Source organism: Schistocerca gregaria, chromosome 8 (genome assembly GCF_023897955.1).
Source record: "Schistocerca gregaria isolate iqSchGreg1 chromosome 8, iqSchGreg1.2, whole genome shotgun sequence".
Classification (NCBI taxonomy): Eukaryota; Metazoa; Arthropoda; class Insecta; order Orthoptera; family Acrididae; genus Schistocerca; species Schistocerca gregaria.
Genome location: NC_064927.1, coordinates 384,637,210 through 384,658,693, shown reverse-complemented (window position 1 = coordinate 384,658,693; position 21,484 = coordinate 384,637,210). Strand labels below are relative to the sequence as shown.

General features: G+C 42.5%; 1 protein-coding gene across 1 annotated transcript in view; it reads left to right on the top strand.

Annotated features, from left to right (window-relative positions):
* Nucleotides 1-1,006: 1,006 nt before the first annotated feature.
* Nucleotides 1,007-21,484, top strand: part of LOC126284675 (basic proline-rich protein-like) — a 46,415-nt gene continuing 25,937 nt past the window's right edge. The window contains exon 1 of the mRNA XM_049983794.1: nt 1,007-1,051. Within this exon, the coding sequence (XP_049839751.1) occupies nt 1,043-1,051 (9 nt within the window). The 5' untranslated portion in view covers nt 1,007-1,042. The remainder of the gene's footprint in view (nt 1,052-21,484) is intronic.

Genomic DNA, 21,484 nt, shown 5'->3' with positions numbered 1-21,484 from the left:
GGAAGCAGGATAGACAGGATAGACACCGACTGGAAGTGCACCATAGAAATTAAAACAAGGATAGCAATGGCAAAAGAGGCGTTTTATAAGAAAAGGAGAATTTTCTGCAGCGGTCTGGACAGAGAACTCAGGAAGAGACTAATAAAATGTCTTGTATGGAGTGTTCTTCTATATGGCGCTGAAACATGGACAATGAGGAAAAAAGACAGAGAAAGGCTGAAGGTGTCTGAGATCTGGACATGGCGGAGGATGGACAGAGTAAAAAATGAGGAGGTACTGAGAAGAGTGGGGGAAAAAAGACAGTTACTAGATGTAATAAAGAGAAGAAAAATTGGGTTGGGCATATATTAAGAAAGAATGACGGACTGATAAAAACAGTTTCAGAAGGTTATGTAGTAGGGAAAAGGAAGCGAGGAAGAAAGAGATTCCAGATACTGGATGACATGATGGACGGTACAACATACAGCAGCCTTAAGAAGGAAGTAATGGATTGCAGAAAATGGAGAGGCAAAGGACCTGCTAATATAGCAGATAACTGATGATGATGATGTGTGGCATTTGGCTAAAATTTTTGCTGAGACTCACAAAGCTCGAGCTACTACAGATAATTGTTTCTTTTTTCGTTATTGTGGTGTGTTTGATGTTTGTGTATGTGAGTGCAAGGCTTTAACTAACAAATTACTACTGCTGTAAAGCTGATTCCGACATTCCTGCATTTTCGTATACAAATCATCAATTAAGAAGCACCTACGATAAGTTATCAATCTGGCAAGCATCTCGTTCTTTACCTAATAATTCAGGGTTTTTTAAGGTGAAGAGCGAGTACGTGCTCGAAGAGAAGCTCCGTGGAGGTGGGTGGACCTCTCTCCGTAGCGTGTCGGTGCGCCGCCTGGGTGTTTGTCCGGTGTTATTTCGTGGCTGCTCAATCGGTAACCCAAAGGGTGGTATGTGTCGCAACGGCCGCCGCTGATGGACTGCGTGTGCCTTTATAAGCACGGTGGCCTCAGGCTCCCGCACTCACACGTCACTGCGCTCAGCCGACATGCGGCTGGTAAGTACATGGGACTCGCTACTTCTCTCACAGTAGTTCAGTTCGTTCTTGTTTCCTCACATAGCTACGTGCATGTTGTCTAGCGATGTGAATACATAGTTACAGTTACAAGTACACTACAACACCAGCTGAAGCTCAACTTTTGGGGAAAAAAATCACAGCACCAGTGGGCCCCGCTTGTTACTGCTGAAAGATTATTACGGATACAACTGCGCTCTATCTTTCCTCGCTTTAATCCCTTTTTTCGGACCTGCGTATGACAGAATGTCGACAGTTTGGATTTGCCAATTACTGTGTCTCCGTACCTGGCTGCTGTTTCTCTTAACAGAGTGTCATTTATTGTAAGATCACAAGGGAACTCTTGTACGCAACCTAACAATAGCGTACATTCAGCTGTAAGGGAAAACTTTAGTAATCGTAGCGTAAGTTTCATTTAGAATTGTTGCGGTGTACTAGCTGTGGGTGGCTGTGCGTTTGTGTTTGTATGTATATGTGTTTGTCTGTTTGTATGTCAGTGGGGATTTGGAAGAATCATGACCTGTCCCAGCAAAGCTATTACTATTATTGAAAAAGTAGGGCCATTACTACACCTTATTGTTTTTGTTTCATGTTTCTTTCTTTGTGACTAGTTTGGGGTCGTTACCCCACGCTCAAACGCACATTCGTGTAATCACGCAAACGTTCAAGTAAACTTGGCATCATCATCTACATTTATACTCCGCCAGCCACCTAATGGTGTGTGGCGGAGGGCACTTTACGTGGCACTGTCATTACATCCCTTTCCTGTTCCAGTTGCGTATGCTTCGCGGGAAGAACGACTGCCGGAAAGCCTCCGTGCGCGCTCGAATCTCTCTAATTTTACATTCGTGATCTCCTCGGGAGGTATAAGTAGGGGGAAGCAATATATTCGATACCTCATTCAGAAACACACCCTCTCGAAACCTCGACAGCAAGCTACACCGCGATGCAGAGCGCCTCTCTTGCAGAATCTGCCACTTGAGTTTGCTAAACATCTCCGTAACGCCATCACGTTTTCCAAATAACGCTGTAACGAAACACGCCGCTCTTCTTTGGATCTTCTCTACCTCCTCCGTCAACCTGACGTACGGATTCCACACTGACGAGCAAAACTCAAGTATAGGTCGAACGAGTGTTTTGTAAGCCACCTCCTTTGTTGATGGACTACATTTTCTAAGGACTCTCCCAATGAATCTCAACCTGGCACCCGCCTTACCAATAATTAATTTTACATGATCATTCCACTTCAAATCTTTCCGTACGCATACTCCCAGATATTTTACAGAAGTAACTGCTGCCAGTGTTTGTTCCGCTATCATATAATCATACAGTAAAAGATCCTTCTTTCCATGTATTCGCAATACATTACATTTGTCTATGTTAAGGGTCACTTGCCACTCCCTGCACCAAGTGCCCATACGCTGCAGATCTTCCTGCATTTCCCTGCAATACACAGTGTTAGCTATGGACCGATAGTGTGAGCAGCAATTTGCGACTGTTTTCCGATGTCGTGTCGTCGTTGAGTGATTGTATGAGGATACAGGGTGGCTTAGACAGAATTTCTATTTTGTGTGATATATGGCAGCTTGCTCTAAATGTAGAGAAATGTAAGCTACTGCAGATGAGTGGCAAAACAACCCTGTAATGTTCGAGTACAGTATTGGTGGTGTACTCTGTGACATACCGTGATTAAATACCTGGCTGTATCGTCGCAAAGCGATATGAAATGGAACGAGCACGTAAGGTCGGTAATAGAGAAGGTGGATGGTCGACTCCGGTGTATTGGGAAAATTCTGTGAAAGTGGAGCTCATCTATAAAGCACACCGCGTATGAAACACCAATACGTCCCCTTCCTCAGCACTGCTGGAATGTTTTCGACCATCCGCCAGGATGTATTATTAGATTTGTTATCAGTGGTTCTGATCAACAGGCATGTGTTTCTGAAATACTCTGTGAACTCAAATGAGAATAACTGGAAGGAAGACGATCTTCTTTTCACAAAATATTTCAGACAAAATTTAGTAAACCGGTGTTTACGACTGACTGCGGAACGATTCTACGGCTGCTAATGCACATTTCGCATAAGGACCGCGAGGACATGATAAAAGAAATTAGGGCTCGTACAGAGGCATATAGACAGCCGTTTTTCCCTCACTCCTTTTGCGAGTGGGACCGGAAAGGGCGTGACTAGTAACGGTAGAACGTACGCTCCGCCCTAAACCTTGTAGTGGCTTTCGGAGTATGTGTGTAGGTGTACATGTCGACCCCACAATAAAAAATACCCTTTCTAAAACTATGGAGAAGACTATGACTGTTAAGCTGCAATTGTGGAAGTTGCCATCTTCTCATGCATGGGAAATCACTAAAGATTCACCACAGTGGGAGATGTTGTTGTTGTTGTATTCAGTCCTGAGACTGGTTTGATGCAGCTCTCCATGCTACTCTATCCTGCGCAAGCTGCTTCATCTCCCAGTACCTACTGCAACATACATCCTTCTGAATCTGCTTAGTGTACTCATCTCTCGGTCTCCCTCTACGATTTTTACCCTCCACGCTGCCCTCCAATGCTAAATTTGTGATCCCTTGATGCCTCAAAACATGTCCTACCAACCGATCCCTTCTTCTAGTCAAGTTGTGCCACAAACTTCTCTTCTCCCCAATCCTATTCAATACCTCCTCATTAGATACGTGATCTATCCACCTTATCTTCAGTATTCTTCTGTAGCACCACATTTCGAAAGCTTCTATTCTCTTCTTGTCCAAACTAGTTATCGTCCATGTTTCACTTCCATACATGGCTACACTCCAAACAAATACTTTCAGAAACGACTTCCTGATACATAAATCTATATTCGATGTTAACAAATTTCTTTTCTTCAGAAACGCTTTCCTTGCCATTGCCAGTCTACATTTTATATCCTCTCTACTTCGACCATCATCAGTTATTTTACTTCCTAAATAGCAAAACTCCTTTACTACTTTAAGTGTCTCATTTCCTAATCTAATTCCCTCAGCATCACCCGATTTAATTTGACTACATTCCATTATCCTCGTTTTGCTTTTGTTAATGTTCATCTTATATCCTCCTTTCAAGACACTATCCATTCCGTTCAACTGCTCTTCCAAGTCCTTTGCCATCTCTGACAGAATTACAATGTCATCGGCGAACCTCAAAGTTTTTACTTCGTCTCCATGAATTTTAATACCTACTCCAAATTTTTCTTTTGTTTCCTTTACTGCTTGCTCAATATACAGATTGAATAACATCGGGGAGAGGCTACAACCCTGTCTCACTCCTTTCCCAACCACTGCTTCCCTTTCATGCCCCTCGACTCTTATTACTGCCATCTGGTTTCTGTACAAATTATAAATAGCCTTTCGCTCCCTGTATTTTACCCCTGCCACCTTTAGAATTTGAAAAAGAGTATTCCAGTCAACATTGTCAAAAGCTTTCTCTAAGTCTACAAATGCTAGAAACGTAGGTTTGCCTTTTCTTAATCTTTCTTCTAAGATAAGTCGTAAGGTCAGTATTGCCTCACGTGTTCCAACATTTCGACGGAATCCAAACTGATCCTCCCCGAGGTCTGCATCTACCAGTTTTTCCATTCGTCTGTAAAGAATTCGCGTTAGTATTTTGCAGCCGTGGCTTATTAAACTGATAGTTCGGTAATTTTCACATCTGTCAGCACCTGCTTTCTTTGGGATTGGAATTATTATATTCTTCTTGAAGTCTGAGGGTATTTCGCCTGTCTGATACATCTTGCTCACCAGCTGGTAGAGTTTTGTCATGACTGGCTCTCCCAAGGCCGTCAGTAGTTCTAATGGAATGTTGTCTACTCCGGGGGCCTTGTTTCGACTCAGGTCTTTCAGTGCTCTGTCAAACTCTTCACGCAGTATCATATCTCCCATTTCGTCTTCATCTACATCCTCTTCTATTTCCATAATATTGTCCTCAAGTACATCGCCCTTGTATAAGCCTTCTATATACTCCTTCCACCTTTCTGCCTTCCCTTCTTTGCTTAGAACTGGGCTGCCATCTGAGCTCTTGATATTCATACACGTGGTTCTCTTCTCTCCAAAGGTCTCTTTAATTTTCCTGTAGGCAGTATCTATCTTACCCCTAGTGACATAAGCCTCTACATCCTTACATTTGTCCTCCAGCCATCCCTGCTTAGCCATTTTGCACTTCCTGTCGATCTCATTTTTGAGACGTTTGTATTCCTTTTTGCCTGCTTCATTTACTGCATTTTTATATTTTCTCCTTTCATCAATTAAATTCAATATTTCTTCTGTTACCCAAGGATTTCTAGCAGCCCTCGTCTTTGTACCTACTTTATCCTCTGCTGCCTTCACTACTACATCCCTCAGAGCTACCCATTCTTCTTCTACTGTACTTCTTTCCCCTATTCCTGTCAATTGTTCCCTTATGCTCTCTCTGAAACTCTGTACAACCTCTGGTTCTTTCAGTTTATCCAGGTCCCATCTCCTTAATTTCCCACATTTTTGCAGTTTCTTCAGTTTTAATCTACAGGTCATAACCAATAGATTGTGGTCAGAGTCCACATCTGCCCCTGGAAATGTCTTACAACTTAAAACCTGGTTCCTAAATCTCTGTCTTACCATTATATAATCTATCTGATACCTTTTAGTATCTCCAGGGTTCTTCCACGTATACAACCTTCTTTCATCATTCTTAAACCAAGTGTTAGCTATGATTAAGTTGTGCTCCGTGCAAAATTCTACTAGGCGGCTTCCTCTTTCATTTCTTAGCCCCAATCCATATTCACCTACTATGTTTCCTTCTCTCCCTTTTCCTACACTCGAATTCCAGTCACCCATTACTATTAAATTTTCGTCTCCCTTCACTATCTGAATAATTTCTTTTATTTCATCGTACATTTCTTCAATTTCTTCATCATCTGCAGAGCTAGTTGGCATATAAACTTGTACTACTGTAGTAGGTGTGGGCTTCGTATCTATCTTGGCCACAATAATGCGTTCACTATGCTGTTTGTAGTAGCTTACCCGCATTCCTATTTTCCTATTCATTATTAAACCTACTCCTGCATTACCCCTATTTGATTTTGTGTTTATAACCCTGTAGTCACCTGACCAGAAGTCTTGTTCCTCCTGCCACCGAACTTCACTAATTCCCACTATATCTAACTTTAACCTATCCATTTCCCTTTTTAAATTTTCTAACCTACCTGCCCGATTAAGGGATCTGACATTCCACGCTCCGATCCGTAGAACGCCAGTTTTCTTTCTCCTGATAACGACATCCTCCTGAGTAGTCCCCGCCCGGAGATCCGAATGGGGGACTATTTTACCTCCGGAATATTTTACCCAAGAGGATGCCATCATCATTTAATCATACAGTAAAGCTGCATTATTTTTTGTCATTCTGTCAGAGTTGCACTGACAATTCGGGTTTTTGGTGACTAGTTCGATCGTCAGTGCCTACACTACGCTTTCCCATCCTCTACTAAAGTACTGCTGTAGAGTATGGGGCCCTTACCAGATTGGATTGACAGAAGCATCGAAAAAGTTCAACGGAGTGCAGCTCGTTTTGTATTATCGCGAAGTAGGGAAGACAGTGTCACGGATATGATACGCGAGTTGGGGTGGCAATCATTAAAACCAAGGCGTTTTTCGTTGCTGAGAGATCTTTTCTCGAAATTTCCATATCCAACGTTCTCCTCAGAACGAAAATATTTTTTTGGAACCACCTACACAGGGAGAAATAATCATTCCAATGAAATAAATCGCTGCTCACACGGCGAAGTTCAAAAGTTTGTTTTTCCCGAGCGCTACTAGAGAGTGGAACGGTAGAGAAACAATCTCAAAGTGGTTCGATGAATCCTCCGCTAAGCAGTTAATTGTGAATTACAGAAGAGTCATGTGGATGCAAGAGTAGATGTGTCAGTTCATTATCGATCGAACCATTTTCTGATTGGTTCTAAAATCATTAATGAAATAATACCTTTACATTTTAAGCTATTCACAACTGTTCATCTTCGAGCATTTTCTGTCCTCAATGTAAGAGTCTACTATACATACTACTTCATTAACTATTTCAGAATCACTCAGATAATGGTTCGATAACTAACATACATGTTCGAAACTTGTTACCAGTATGCCAAACTGTCAGTGGGCCTGAGACAGACAAAATAAAGAATTAATAAGCTTGAACACATTTGCGGATCATTTTGCCGATGCAATGTTGAAATTCCACAAAAACAGTAGCTGATGAAATGCGGACGTAAGTTTCGATAAGAGAAAAGGAGATGATAGAACTCAGCGTTCCGTCAACGTCTAGCTTGCTCTGTGTTATGAACCATTCCGGCACTGCCAGAATTACAGAAATAACAGAAAAGTTAAATCAGGGTAGAGATACTAAGAATCGAGTCCTGCTCCTTACAAATAACCACCGCATATCAATGAGTGGAGTATTTTTAATTAGTAAAAGTAGCACAGTTACTGAGTTTGCAGTGGTAGATAACCGTGTGGATTGATTTGCCTGCATTAAAGTCCTCGCACATTGACTTGAGTTGAAACTCAGAAGGATTATGGAGGTAACAGTTTACTGCTTTCATTTAAATGGCTTCCTGGTAGTGACCGTGAACATTTTATTACTCATTAAGGATGGAAAAGTGACGGAACGAACAGAGTTTAGCGTCATACTGATGTCGAGCTCATTAGAGAAGGATAGGAGGATGTGGCAACAAAACGACTATTCACGTTGGTGTGTAGAATATATAAGTCTGGCGACATACCATCTGACTTTCGGAAAAGCATCATCCACACAATTCCGAAGACGGCAAGAGCTGACAAGTGCGAGAATTATCGCACAATCAGCTTAACAGCTCATGCATCGAAGCTGCTTACAAGAATAATATACAGAAGAATGGAAAAGAAAATTGAGAATTCGCTAGGTGACGATCAGTTTGGCTTTAGGAAAAGTAAAGGCACGAGAGAGGCAATTCTGACGTTACGGCAAATAATGGAAGCAAGGATCAAGAAAAATCAAGACACGTTCATAGGGTTTGTCGACCTGGAAAAAGTGTTCGACAATATAAATTGGTGCAAGCTGTTCGAGATTCTGAAAAAAAATAGGGGTAAGCTATAGGGAGAGACGGGTCATACACAATATGTACAACAACCAAGACGGAATAATAAGAGTGGACGATCAAGAACGAAGTGCTCGTATTAAGAAGAGTGTAAGACAAGGCTGTAGCCTTTCGCCCCTACTCTTCAATCTGTACATCGAGGAAGCAATGATGGAAATAAAAGAAAGGTTCAGGAGTGGAATTAAAATACAAGGTGAAAGGATATCAATGATACGATTCGCTGATGACATTGCTATCCTGAGTGAAAGTGAAGAAGAATTAAATGCTCTGTTGAACGGAATGAACAGTATGGTTTGAGAGTAAATCGGAGAAAGACGAAAGTAATGAGAAGTAGTAGAAATGAGAACAGCGAGAAGCTTAACATCAAGATTGATGGTCACCAAGTCAATGAAGTTAAGGAATTCTGCTACCTAGGCAGTAAAATAACCATTGACGGACGGAGCAAGAAGGACATCAAAAGCAGACTCGCTATGGCAAGAAAGCCATTTCTGGCCAAGAGAAGTCTACTAATATCAAATACCGGCCTTAATTTGAGGAAGAAATTTCTGAGGATGTACGTCTGGAGTACAGCATTGTATGGTAGTGAAACATGGACTGTGGGAAAACCGGAACACAAGAAAATAGAAGCATTTGAGATGTGGTGCTATAGACGAATGTTGATAATTAGGTGGACTGATAAGATAAGGAATGAGGAGGTTCTACGCAGAATCGGAGAGGAAAGGAATATGTGGAAAACACTGATAAGGAGAAGGGACAGGATGATAGGACATCTGCTAAGACATGAGGGAATGACTTCCATGGTACTAGAGGGAGCTGAGAGGGCAAAAACTGTAGAGGAACACAAAGATTGGAATACATCCAGCAAATAATTGAGGACGTAGGTTGCAAGTGCTACTCTGAGATGAAGAGGTTAGCACAGGAAAGGAATTCGTGGCGGGCCGCATCAAACCAGTCAGTAGACTGATGATCAATAAAAAAGGAGGAAGAAAGCGGCCGCAGCGGCATTGGCTCAAAGTGGTTTAGGAAGACCATGGAAAATACAAATCTGAATAACTTCTAGTCGAACACATGCCCAGTGCCTTGACGACTGTTTCATCTCGTCATACAAATAGTTTGGTGTAAAACGTACTACAAAGACGCAGCAGACAAAACGAACACATTATAAAGTAGCTTTTCTTTCTGGAAGATAAAAGTAAGTGATTTACTTAAATCTTGCCAAAATTATGCAATGCATGAATAAAGTTTTGTTTCGGAAAAAGACATGCCACAAATGCGGTGGCACACTGTGATTTCAATACGACACACATCAAGATACAAACAAATTTTCTACTGTATTGAATCACTGTCATTAAATAGTATACCATCGCTCATCATGATCTTTCCGTGTATCAGGCGCTAGTAGCTATTGAACATCATCGTTGTTTGATGGTTCGTTGATTGTGAAAATATTATATGGAGCCGGCCGCGGTGGTCTCGCGGTTCTAGGCGCGCAGTCCGGAGCCGTGCGACTACTACGGTCGCAGGTTCGAATCCTGCCTCGGGCATGGATGTGTGTGATGTCGTTAGGTTTAAGTAGTTCTAAGTTCTAGGGGACTATTGACTACAGCAGTTGAGTCCCATAGTGCTCAGAGCCATTTATTATATGGACTTGAATGTAAAAAGTGGTAATGATTATTAATTCAGAATTCGTAAAAATAAATCTACAGGTTGAGATTACAATCTTTAAACAGCGCGTTGCGATATGCAGACGGTCGTTCTGCCTTCAAACGTTGTGCACAATTTCCTGATACATCTCCAACAACACATAAAATCGTAATAATAAAATTAATAAAATAATGACAGAGCTCAAAAATTATGGATAAAACGATTATTATCCAATAAATCAGATATTACTTGCAGAAAACAACACGTACCTCCTAATACCTCGGAATCTGAAACAAGATTAAGTAGCCAGAAGAGGGAATCCTCCCTTCTTAAACCGTTGTTTGTTTTACAGAAAAATGAATGCAACGCAAAGGCTGTTTATTATGTCTTATGCATGCTGTCTGTGAGCTATAACCGACATCGGTTATTCAATCTTTGATAGAAAATACACATGTTCTGACATAAAAGTTCTTACAGGATGGTGATTTCTTCGTAAAAATATTAAAGAATAATACATCTTTTATAGAATAAGTTTCAACGTCACACTTGATAGTAGGAATGGCGAGTCAAAAATTTGTTGAAAAATTATGTGAAAGGATGTTAAGGATGTCGTGTATTAGATTCTTCTACATTCTACATTACTCCTCCAGTGTTTGTGATTTTATCGAGTAGGCCTGACAAAAGAAGTTGAAGATATTCAAAGACGCGCTATTAGGGCCGAAGCAGTTCGATTCAGCATAATTACACGAACATTTGAAAACGATGATCAACGAACTTTAATAAAAATCTTTGATATAAGAGCAACGTTGTGCTTTCGACACTGTCAGCTAATTTAAAAGAACAGTAATCGTGGAAGACTGTACGACCATTAGACTGCCACCATAGGAACATTGTCCGCCTCTGGTAGCTGAGTGGTCAGCGAGACGGAATATAATAACTAGCGGCCCGGGTTCGATTCCCGGCTGGGTCGGAGATTTTCTCCGCTCGGGATCTGGGTATTGTGTTATGCTTATCATCATATCATCACCATCGACACGCAAGTCGCCGAAGTAGCGTCAACTCGAAAGACTTGCACCAGGCGAACGGTCTACCCGACTTGAGGCCCCAGCCACATGGCATTTCCATTTTCATTGCTTTGAAGACCGGTTAAGGTACTTTGTTTGTAACTCTTGTTCCCTATATTTTCAGAGAACATTCACCGAACTTTTCAGGCGCATCTTGTATAAACATGGCTATGAGTGATATTTATCCCAATCTGAGCTTGTGCTCATCGTCGACGGCAAGTTGGTCCTTAAATTTCTATTCCTCTTTCAAAGATTTGAGCAACGACGAAGTTCACTCGGCCAACTGGCCGCTTAAAGGTTCTCTGTGGGGAACACACTTTGAAGATGACGAGAGTGTCACTCGTGCAGTGAAAACATGGCTGCCCCTACAGGACAAAAGCTTTTACCAGCAGGGAATACATGCCCTTCCACAACATCGGCGTACGGCCATAGAACATCATGGAGACTATGTAGAAAAATAGGACATGGACAAGACATGTTGATGTATATTGTGACCAAATTCTGACTCTTAACAATAAATATGTTCTGAGAGAAAAATGTGGGGCATTACTTATTGAACGACCCTCGTAAGTCATTAAGTAAAAAGTACTCTTTGAAAAACTTCTAGTGTAAAACTATTTGTATTTTATGACCTTAGTTCGATAGTGTCCGACATACGTATTTCATCTATCTCTCCGTCTCTTCCGGAATAAGAATTCTTTCCAGAAGGCGTCTAGCACACTTCTCTTTTTTCTCTTGAGCACATAAAAATCCACGCGTCAGAGTAGTTAATAGCCCCCTTCCAACCAATCTTCCAGAACGACGCATTAAAGGTTTAAGCGGTTCACCGGTGGCCTTATTTTTTTATCTGTACTCTTCGCAAGAGAAACCGGAACACGCATAATGGCTGTCAAACGGTAGCTAAAACCAGTTTTGTTGCATAGTTCCTGCAAGTTATAGTCTGATAACTTATCTCATTCAGTATACGTTTCAAATATTTCACTTACTGGTACAAAATAGCCGGATGTTCATTCATTACTCATTTTGCTGCGGTGACTGTTAGAGTCTTGTTTCTAGGCTTTTCATGGTTTTCGGCTTCAGTTAAACTTGCTCTGCTTTAACTCCTTCGGTATTCTTTCTAGGTATTATCTACAGTTCCTGTTACTTGTCTGTGTGCTCCGTATGTCATTGAGCAATGGGTTTACGTCAACAGTTGTGGAAGTGGCAGCATGCCATTTATTATCCATGATTAATTTCCTCCGCCTTTACGACGCAAATATGGGAACAGCATAGTTCCGAAATTCACGTACAGTGGAATTTTATAAAATTGTGTAAAGGTTTCTGAATTCATCACGCCATTGAGCATAGATTAAATAGACCAGCATGATGGAAGCAAGATTAGGATTACACGCCGTCGACGTTGAGGTGATTAGAGAAGAGGCACGATTTCGACCGATGTGGAATAAAATTGGCTTTATCCTTTCCAATCATCACGACATCCGCCTCAGCCACTTTAAGGAAAAGAACAGAAAATCTTAATCAATATTGCCGAACGGCGATTTGAACTCGCTCCTTTTGAATGGGAGTCAAATAGCTTTACTCTGGAACACATCGCCCCGTAGTAAACGAGCCATGTTTCGATTGATTTGCCCAACTTCAGTCAACATTATTTCGGAGTGCATAATGGGATAACCCACAGCAAGATTTGTTCTCAGGTAAAGTTTCTTAACGCACAAAACATGTTGCCCATCGAAATTCACTGTTGTGTACGGGCCGAAGCTAATGAGCAAACAAATGGTGAGTCGCTGGTGAAGTCAATTTTCCGAAGGTCGTCGAAGTGTCCACGTTGAAAGAGGGGCCGTGGGCGACCGCCTCTCATCAATGACGACCTTGTGGAGCTGCTGTAGCAGCACATTCTGAAGGAACGCAGCTCCGCGATTACGTATCGCAACAGTCGTTTTCCGCAGACATTGCGATCTTTGTTGCACGAAACTGTCACAAAGCACCTGCTGTTCGAGAATACGTGTGCCAGATGGGGGATGAAAAACCCGACATCCGACCACAAAATGGGTCGCTTGCTCCCAGCATTTACATTTCTGAAGCGGAATCGCGGTGACGGCGACGAGTTTCTCGACAGGTTCGTCATGGGCCACGAGACGTGGATTGCCCACTTTACCACAGAAACCAAGCACCACTCAATACACTGGCGTCACAGTGGATCTTTGATCAAGATGAGGGAAAGTAATGGGCATGATGCTGTGGGACAGGAACAGCATTCTGCTTATTGACTTCCTGCCCAGAGGTTAAGCAGTGACCGCTGACCTTTATTAGAATTATGTTAATACCTGCAGCTGCTAATGGGCGTTGATGTTGTTGTTGTTGTCTTCAGTCCTGAGACTGGTTTGATGCAGCTCTCCATGCTACTCTATCCTGTGCAAGCTTCTTCATCTCCCAGTACCTACTGCAACCTACATCCTTCTGAATCTGCTTAGTGTATTCATCTCTTGGTCTCCCTCTACGACTTTTACCCTCCACGCTGCCCTCCAATGCTAAATTTGTGATCCCTTGATGCCTCAAAACATGTCCTACCAACAGATCCCTTCTTCTAGTCAAGTTGTGCCACAAACTTCTTTTCTCCCCAATCCTATTCCATACCTCCTCATTAGTTACGTGATCTATCCACCTTATCTTCAGCATTCTTCTGTAGCACCACATTTCGAAAGCTTCTATTCTCTTCTTGTCCAAACTAGTTATCGTCCATGTTTCACTTTCATACATGGCTACACTCCATACAAATACTTTCAGAAACGACTTCCTGATACATAAATCTATATTCGATGTTAACAAATTTCTCTTCTTCAGAAACGCTTTCCTTGCTATTGGCAGTCTACATTTTATATCCTCTCTACTTCGACCATCATCAGTTATTTTACTTCCTAAATAGCAGAACTCTTTTACTACTTTTAGTGTCTCGTTTCCTAATCTAATTCCCTCAGCATCACCCGATTTAATTTAACTACATTCCATTATCCTCGTTTTGCTTTTGTTGACGTTCATCTTATATCCTCCTTTCAAGACACTGTCCATTCCGTATATCTGAAAATGTCCGAAAGAACGGACACCATATCTATATAAGTATATAGTTCTGGCAACACCGGCCATGACCTTCTTCTTCTGTGCGGATGCATACATATTCCCCGAACTCTTACGGGACTTGGTAAGAATGTCTTCCACGAGTATTGAGTGTGTTGGGATGGGACAGTACGAATGTAGTGTATGGACATACAGGGTGAGAATGTGGATCTCACGGGAGGCGTGCACGAGATAGTCCCTGCAGTCGCGTTTTCCTCTATGTCCTCGGTGGCTCAGATGGATAGAGCGTCTGCCATGTACGCAAGAGACCCCGAGTTCGAGTCCTGGTCCGGGCACACATTTTCGCCTGTCCCCGTTGATATATATATATATATATATACGCCCATTAGCAGCTGAAAGTATAAATATAATTCTAATTTCGGACATGTCCGAAAGAACAGACATCATATCCATATAAGTATACTGACCGTTCTTGTGAAAAACTGCGGAAACTGCGACGGGTCATTCAAAGCAATGGGTGTGCAATGCTTAGTGCAGGTGTTGTGGTAATTCATGATAATGATCGCCCGCATGCTGCTCGGCGCACAAGTGTTCTGAATAAGTTCGGCGAGGAGCTGTTTGAACATACACTAGGATTTCCTTTCTTCCTTGTACCCAGCGCCATTTCGAGAACATTTTTTCACACAAGCGACAGCACTTGGTACCCCATCCCCCACCTGCCCCTCCGCGACTCCTCCTTCTTGCGCTCTTGGTAAGCTCTTTAAAATATCTGCATTTGGACGTCTCTGGCACCCCAAGCGGCCGCTTGTGTGTTAAACTGGCCTTGCTTGCACCTCCAGAACTTCCTATCCTCTAGTCAGCACTTCCACAATGACGAAGAGCTGAAGACGATTGCACTGGTGGATTCTGTTCCCAGATGAAAGCGTTCTACGCCACAGAACTGTGCTTGTGACCGTTTTGCGACACGACTGGTTGCTAATTTCACTCCATGACACCCGAGCGAAAGTACCTTCTCTCGCGATTTCTTATTAAGCGCAGTTTATAGTCGCTCCCAAATGTAACATCCACAGGATTATGTTGAAGTTCACGTTTCTTGATTCAGTAACCTTCACAGCATGGCTGACTGTACCTCGGCGAGGCGACTCACTAATATGGAAGGTACACTTATACATAATAATTTATAAACAGTTCTAGTCAAGAAGCATTGATACGAGAAATGAACAAATACTATTGTTGAATTTCTACCAGTTTTTGGAAACACAGCTATTGGTGTTCTGGTAGTGCTACAACACCCGTCCCATCCACGACGAAAAACCACGCATCACTCTAACAACCACTCTGCCCGCTCTCGAAAGAAACAACTGTCGATTCTTGGGCCGTCCGAACACGGAACGATTGAAAAAGAACGCAATGGGCAGCCGATCTAGACGGGCAATTAGTTGCCATCTGGTTGGCAACATAGTTCCGATTACGGTGCAACTCTGAAATGAGAAACTGTAGCTACGGTTCGCGATCGTGAAGGAGAGGGAGTTTTCTTTGTGGCACCGAAGCATGTTTTGGTTACACTCGGCATTTCGACGACAGAGTCAAGCTCAGAGGAAGATGTGGTTCTCGATTATTATTATACACAAATGAGAGAGCTAGGAAAACTCTGTATTCATCGGTACCTTCAAAGAAACGTAAACTGAAGGCTGTATAGCGTATCCAAGCAGCGGTGTCGAAATTCACTAGCGTTTTTTAGAGCGACTAAACACTGCTTTGAAATTACAATTAAATCCAGACCTTGAGCTGTTCACAGGCGTTGATAAATATCGACGGGAGCAGTTGAAAATGTGTGCCCAGACCGGGACTCGAACGCGGGATCTCCTGCTTACATGGCATCGATTTGTCCATGGCACGCTCCCCATAAGACCCACATTTCCAACTTAATGTCCACACACTACATTCTTAGTGCTCCCGCCAACTACTTCAGTGCGGATGCACTCACATTGCCTGAACTCTTAAGGGAATCAGTGGATTGACTGCCGCGAGTAATGAGTACAGTGGACAGGGGAACTACAAATGTTTTAGTGTGTGGTCAGAAAGTTGGAAAGTGTGGGACTCATGGGGAGCGTGCCAGAGATAATTCCGTGCACACGCACTATCCTCTGTGTCCTCGGTGGCTCAGATGGATAGAGTGTCTGCGCTGTATTCAGGAGATCCTGGGTTCGACTCCCACGCCGGCACGATAGCTCAGATTGTTCCGTCAGAGGGTTAGCTGCCCTCTATAATAGAAAACTGAGCCAACGGCTCAACACTGAACTTGAACATGGTACATCCGCACCGAACAAATGCAACAAACAATATGGAACAAAATGAGAACAAAAAAAGTCCCAGTTGGGGAACACATTTTCAACTGTCACCGTTGATATTTATAAACGCCTTTAAGCAGCTAAAGGTCTGAATTTCAGTGTAATTTCATTCTTCATAGATTCAGACATTACTTTAGTGATTCGGTACAGTTAATTTCTTTCGCCATAACACAAAGTTACTGTTTTTTTCGAAAGTCAAAACTTCTTGTTATTTACATATACGGAAATGTGGTGACGGTAGTTTGCACGTCAAATCATCTGTATGTGAACGCTATTTGCGTTTACACGTATCGGAAATTTGTGGCCTTGTTTGTCAAATCCCTTCTGTACTAGAGTGGGAGCTAGTTGTTGTGAGAAATGCGATGTTACCGTACAAAGCTAATGTTTACAACCTGCTCGTCCATGCTGGAGTTAAACCAATACAGAGCTCCATTCTAGGACAACATGGACCTGAGATCGCTTGGCAACGCGGACGCCGAGTCGCTGGCAACTGGTTGGTAACGCCTTGCGAGGGATTTAGCTGTGAGTCACTGAAGTCGCATCATCTGCGGAGCCCTATTTAACCACACCGAAAGTCAATCGCGAACGACCGGTTACCAACTCACGTCACCAAAGGGTTTCATTTGAGTCGCTTCGTATGCGAAGGGCCTTGGATGGGCAGCTATATTACATCTACGCTTACAACCCATACTATAAGGTGTGAAAGGAAGTGAGCCACTCTGCCTTACGTGTGTGCAACAGTAAAGTAATGAGAGAAGAATGATGAAGTAATCGGTAGACTGCTGTATTCGCGTTGTTTTCATTTCTCACAACAGTTTGGTGACAGAAAGCAAGACTTACAAGAATCTTTCCGACTAATTATACACTTTTCACTCGATGAGAAGGCCACTGATCGGTTTTGTATCGCTGTCTGATCAGACAGTCGTTTCAATTGCACTGCTATACAGGAATGTGAAATCTGGACGATTTGAACAAACAGAGTCCACTTAGACGTCCAGTATTCTAAATGGAGAGAAGCAAGTTGGCGGAGACTTTTGAGATTCCATATATGCTTTCTATATCCAAACGTAGTACGTGGAATTTGAGAAATAACTTTGTTGATTGGAGTTAGCTTAGTCCACTGCCTGTTATCGTCTGAAGTCTGGTGGTGCTATGTTAGACAACTTATCAAGCCAGAGAGCTAGTGCTGATTTTGTCATGGTTGGAAGAAAGCTCATTGCCTCATTACGCTCGGCTTCGATCTTGATGACATGACTGCTTCTAGCCCACACAGGAGGTTTTAGACAAGATAATATACAATCGTTTGTGTGCTGTGTGTAAGGTGTCTGGTTGCGCTTGTCTGCGACGTGTAGAAACTACTAAGACGTTACATTCCATTCAAAGTCCTGCTGAAACAGAGCACAAATGGTGACCTAACTGGATACCAAGTCTCTTTCAGCTAGAGAAAACTGCAGAAACAGAAGACAGGAAGTTAATCGAAGAGTTAGAGAACATGTTTTATGCTCACATTTTGTAGAACTCATTTGAAACGGAGTCTCTAGGACTCAGCATGGATCCCACAAACAGCTGTCTCTGCCCGTTCATTTTGTGCAGGAGATCGAAAGGTCAATACGCAGATACTGGTGGCCAAGGCCGATTCCGTATTCCTTGACTTAGACAACTCGGTCGATGTAGTTCTGTACTATGACCTATTGAACAAAATACTACCTTACGGTACATCCAGGAAACTTTGCGATTGGATTAAAGATTTCCCATCTAATAAAGCTAAGAACGACGTCCTTAACTGGCAGAAGATACACGTGAAAGTAGATCGAGAGTACTCCATGATCGTTATAATACCGTGTGTCGGAGGGGTAGTTTTAAAAGTTTGAATTGTTCCCTTAAGAAAGTCAGGTTATAAGCATGAAAGTTGGTGTCAGACCTTCTCCGTATATTGACCTTTCAATGTGACATATTGTTCCAAAGCTGGATGACTTGAACGAGGCCTTTGTTGTAAAACTATACATATTGGCTGTTCAACAATATCTGCACCTTGAAAATCGCCTTATCGTCATACTAGAAGCGCATGCCAGGCAATGTATCTTCATCGGAGGTGCCACGTCACGAGGATACGGGATAGAGAGAAAATTTGATTGCCAAAAGAAGCTGCACGTATGACTTGCGTCCCGTGCAGAATGAGCTGCGGCGTCGTCATCGAGGAACGACAACGCCTTGGACAATTTCCCGCGACGCATCGTCATGGACTTCCAAAACCTTGTGAGTAGATTTCCGTAGCGTGCTGGTGACGAACATAATCTGTTAGTACCACATCACGACAGCCACCAAAAGAGCTCTCAGCATCACATTGCCAGATGATGGTTGAGCCTTCGCCTTTTTCTACGGCGGAGAATTCACATGATTCCACTGCTTGCTTTGCTTCATTGTCTTTGGGTCCAATTGATACTTTCAGAACTCGTCCTCGGCGATTAGGCGGCTAAAGAACTCATCTGGATTGGCGTGACACAGCTGTAACATTTCTTTACCTATTATTTATGTTAGGGTTTAAAAACCAAGGAAATATCGCACATGAAATCTTCCTCATTTAAGTGGATCACTAGTTTCGGCTAACAATCTATCCATCTTCAAATTTTAGACAAAAACAGATTTTTTGTCATGTTAGCAATATACAACAGCCTAGAGAACTGCACATAACACTGCAGCTGGGTTCAAGAGTATACATGGTGGTCCATTGATAATGACCGGCCAAATATCTCACGAAATAAGCATCAAACGAAAAAACTACAAAGAACGAAACTTGTCTAACTTGAAGGGGTAAACGAGATGGCGCTCTGGGTGGCCCGCTAGATGGCGCTGCCATACGTCAAACGGATATCAACTGCGTTTTTTAAAATAGGATTCCCCATTTTTTATTACATATTCGTGTAGTACGTCAAGAAATATGAATGTTTTAGTTGTACCCCTTTTTTCGCTTTGTGATAGATGGCGATGTAATAGTCACAAACGTATAAGTACGTGGTATCACGTAACATTTGAACGTCGTGTACAGTTATTGTATGGCTATTGTGATCAAAATGCCCAACGGGCGTGTGCTATGTATGCTGCTCGGTATCCTGGACGACATCATCCAAGTGTCTGGACCGTTCACCGGATAGTTCTGTTATTTAACGAAACTGGAAGTGTTCAGCCACATGTGAAACTTCAACCACGATCTGCAACAAATGATGATGCCCAAGTAGGTGTTTTAGCTGCTGTCGCGGCTAATCCGCACATCAGTAGCAGACAAATTGCGCGAGAATCGGGAATCTCAAAAACGTCGGTGTTGAGAATGCCACATCAACATAGATTGCACCAGTACCATATTTCTATGCACCAGGAATTGCATGGCGACGACTTTGCCCGTCGTGTTCAGTTCTGCACTGGGCACAAGAGAAATTACGGGACGATGACAGAATTTTTGCTCGCGTTCTATTTAGCGACGAAGCGTCATTCACCAACAGCGGTAACGTAAACCGGCATAATATGCACTCCTGGGCAATGGAAAATCCACGATGGGTGCGCCAAATGGAACATCAACGACCTTGGCGGGTTAATGTATGGTGCGGCATTATGGGAGGAAGGATAATTGGCCCCTTTTTTATCGATGGCAATCTAAATGGTGCAATGTATGCTCATTTCCTACTTAATGTTCTACCGATGTTACTACAAGATGTTTCACTGCATGACAGAATGGCGATGTACTTCCAATATGATGGATGTCCGGCACATAGCTCGCGTGCTGTTGAAGCGGTACTCAATAGCATATTTCATGACAGGTGGATTGGTCGTCGAAGCACCATACCAAGGCCCGCACGTTCACCGGATCTGAAGTCCCCGGATTTCTTTCTGTTGGGAAAGTTGAAGGATATTTGCTATCGTGATCCACCGAAAACACCTGACAACATGCGTCAGCGCATTGTCAATGCATGAGCGAACATTACGGAAGGCGAACTACTCGCTGTTGAGAGGAATGTCATTACACGTATTGCCAAATGCGTTGAGGTTGACGGACATCATTTTGAGCATTTATTGCATTGATGTTGTATTTACAGGTAATCACGCTGTAACAGCATGCGTTCTCAGAAGTGATAAGTTCACAAAGGTACATGTATCACATTGGAACAACCGAAATAATATGTTCAAACGTATCTACGTTCTGTATTTTAATTTTAAAAACTTGCTTGTTACCAACTGTTCGCCTAAAATTGTGAGCCATATGTTTGTGACTATTACAGCGCCATCTATCACAAAGCGAAAAAAGTGGTCCAACTGAAACGTTCATATTTCCTTACGTATTACACGAATATGTAACAAAAATGGAGGTTCCTATTTTAAAAAAACGCAGCTGATATCCGTTTGACCTATGGCAGCGCCATCTAGCGGGCCAACCATAGCGCCATCTGGTTTCTCCCTTCAAGCTAGACAAGTTTCGTTCTTTGTAGTTTTTCCGTTTGATGCTTATTTCGTGAGATGTTTGGCCCGGTCACGATCAATGGACCATCCTGTATACACGAATTAATTACAGAATACTTACCATAAAACATTCGTGATTAGTGTTGATGCCATTACGGTTTCATCCATCGTTAAAATCCTTCTTAAAATGACAAAATTGAAACACGACATAGTTAAAAACAGCCTTTCATCTTTCGTGGACAGCGCAATTGAAGGATGCTCAGAAAATTGAAAATATACATTAATATAGAGAAGAGGTATTGAAAATAAAAGAATGAAACGCACCCAAAAGGTGTTCCGTCGGGTTCAAGTCAGAGCACTGGGCGTGGCTGGAATCTTATTGTCCACGAAAGATGGCCTCATAGACACTGCTTTATGAGAGGCTACATTGTCATGAGTATACAAGCAATAATCGTCTCTGAACTTTTTCTTTACTGTAAGCAGTACACAATGCTGTGAAGTGTGTTTGTATCCATTGGCATTTAGTATTTTCTGAAGCGCAGTGTGGGGACCTTGTGCCAGCCACGAAAAACCCGCCCATACCGTAACACCACCTCTTCTGTACCTCACTGCTGGCGCTACGTTTGATGGCAGGTAACGTTCTCCGGGAATTTCACAAAGCCAAATCCACTGCCATTGGTACAGACTGATTTATTACTCCAAAT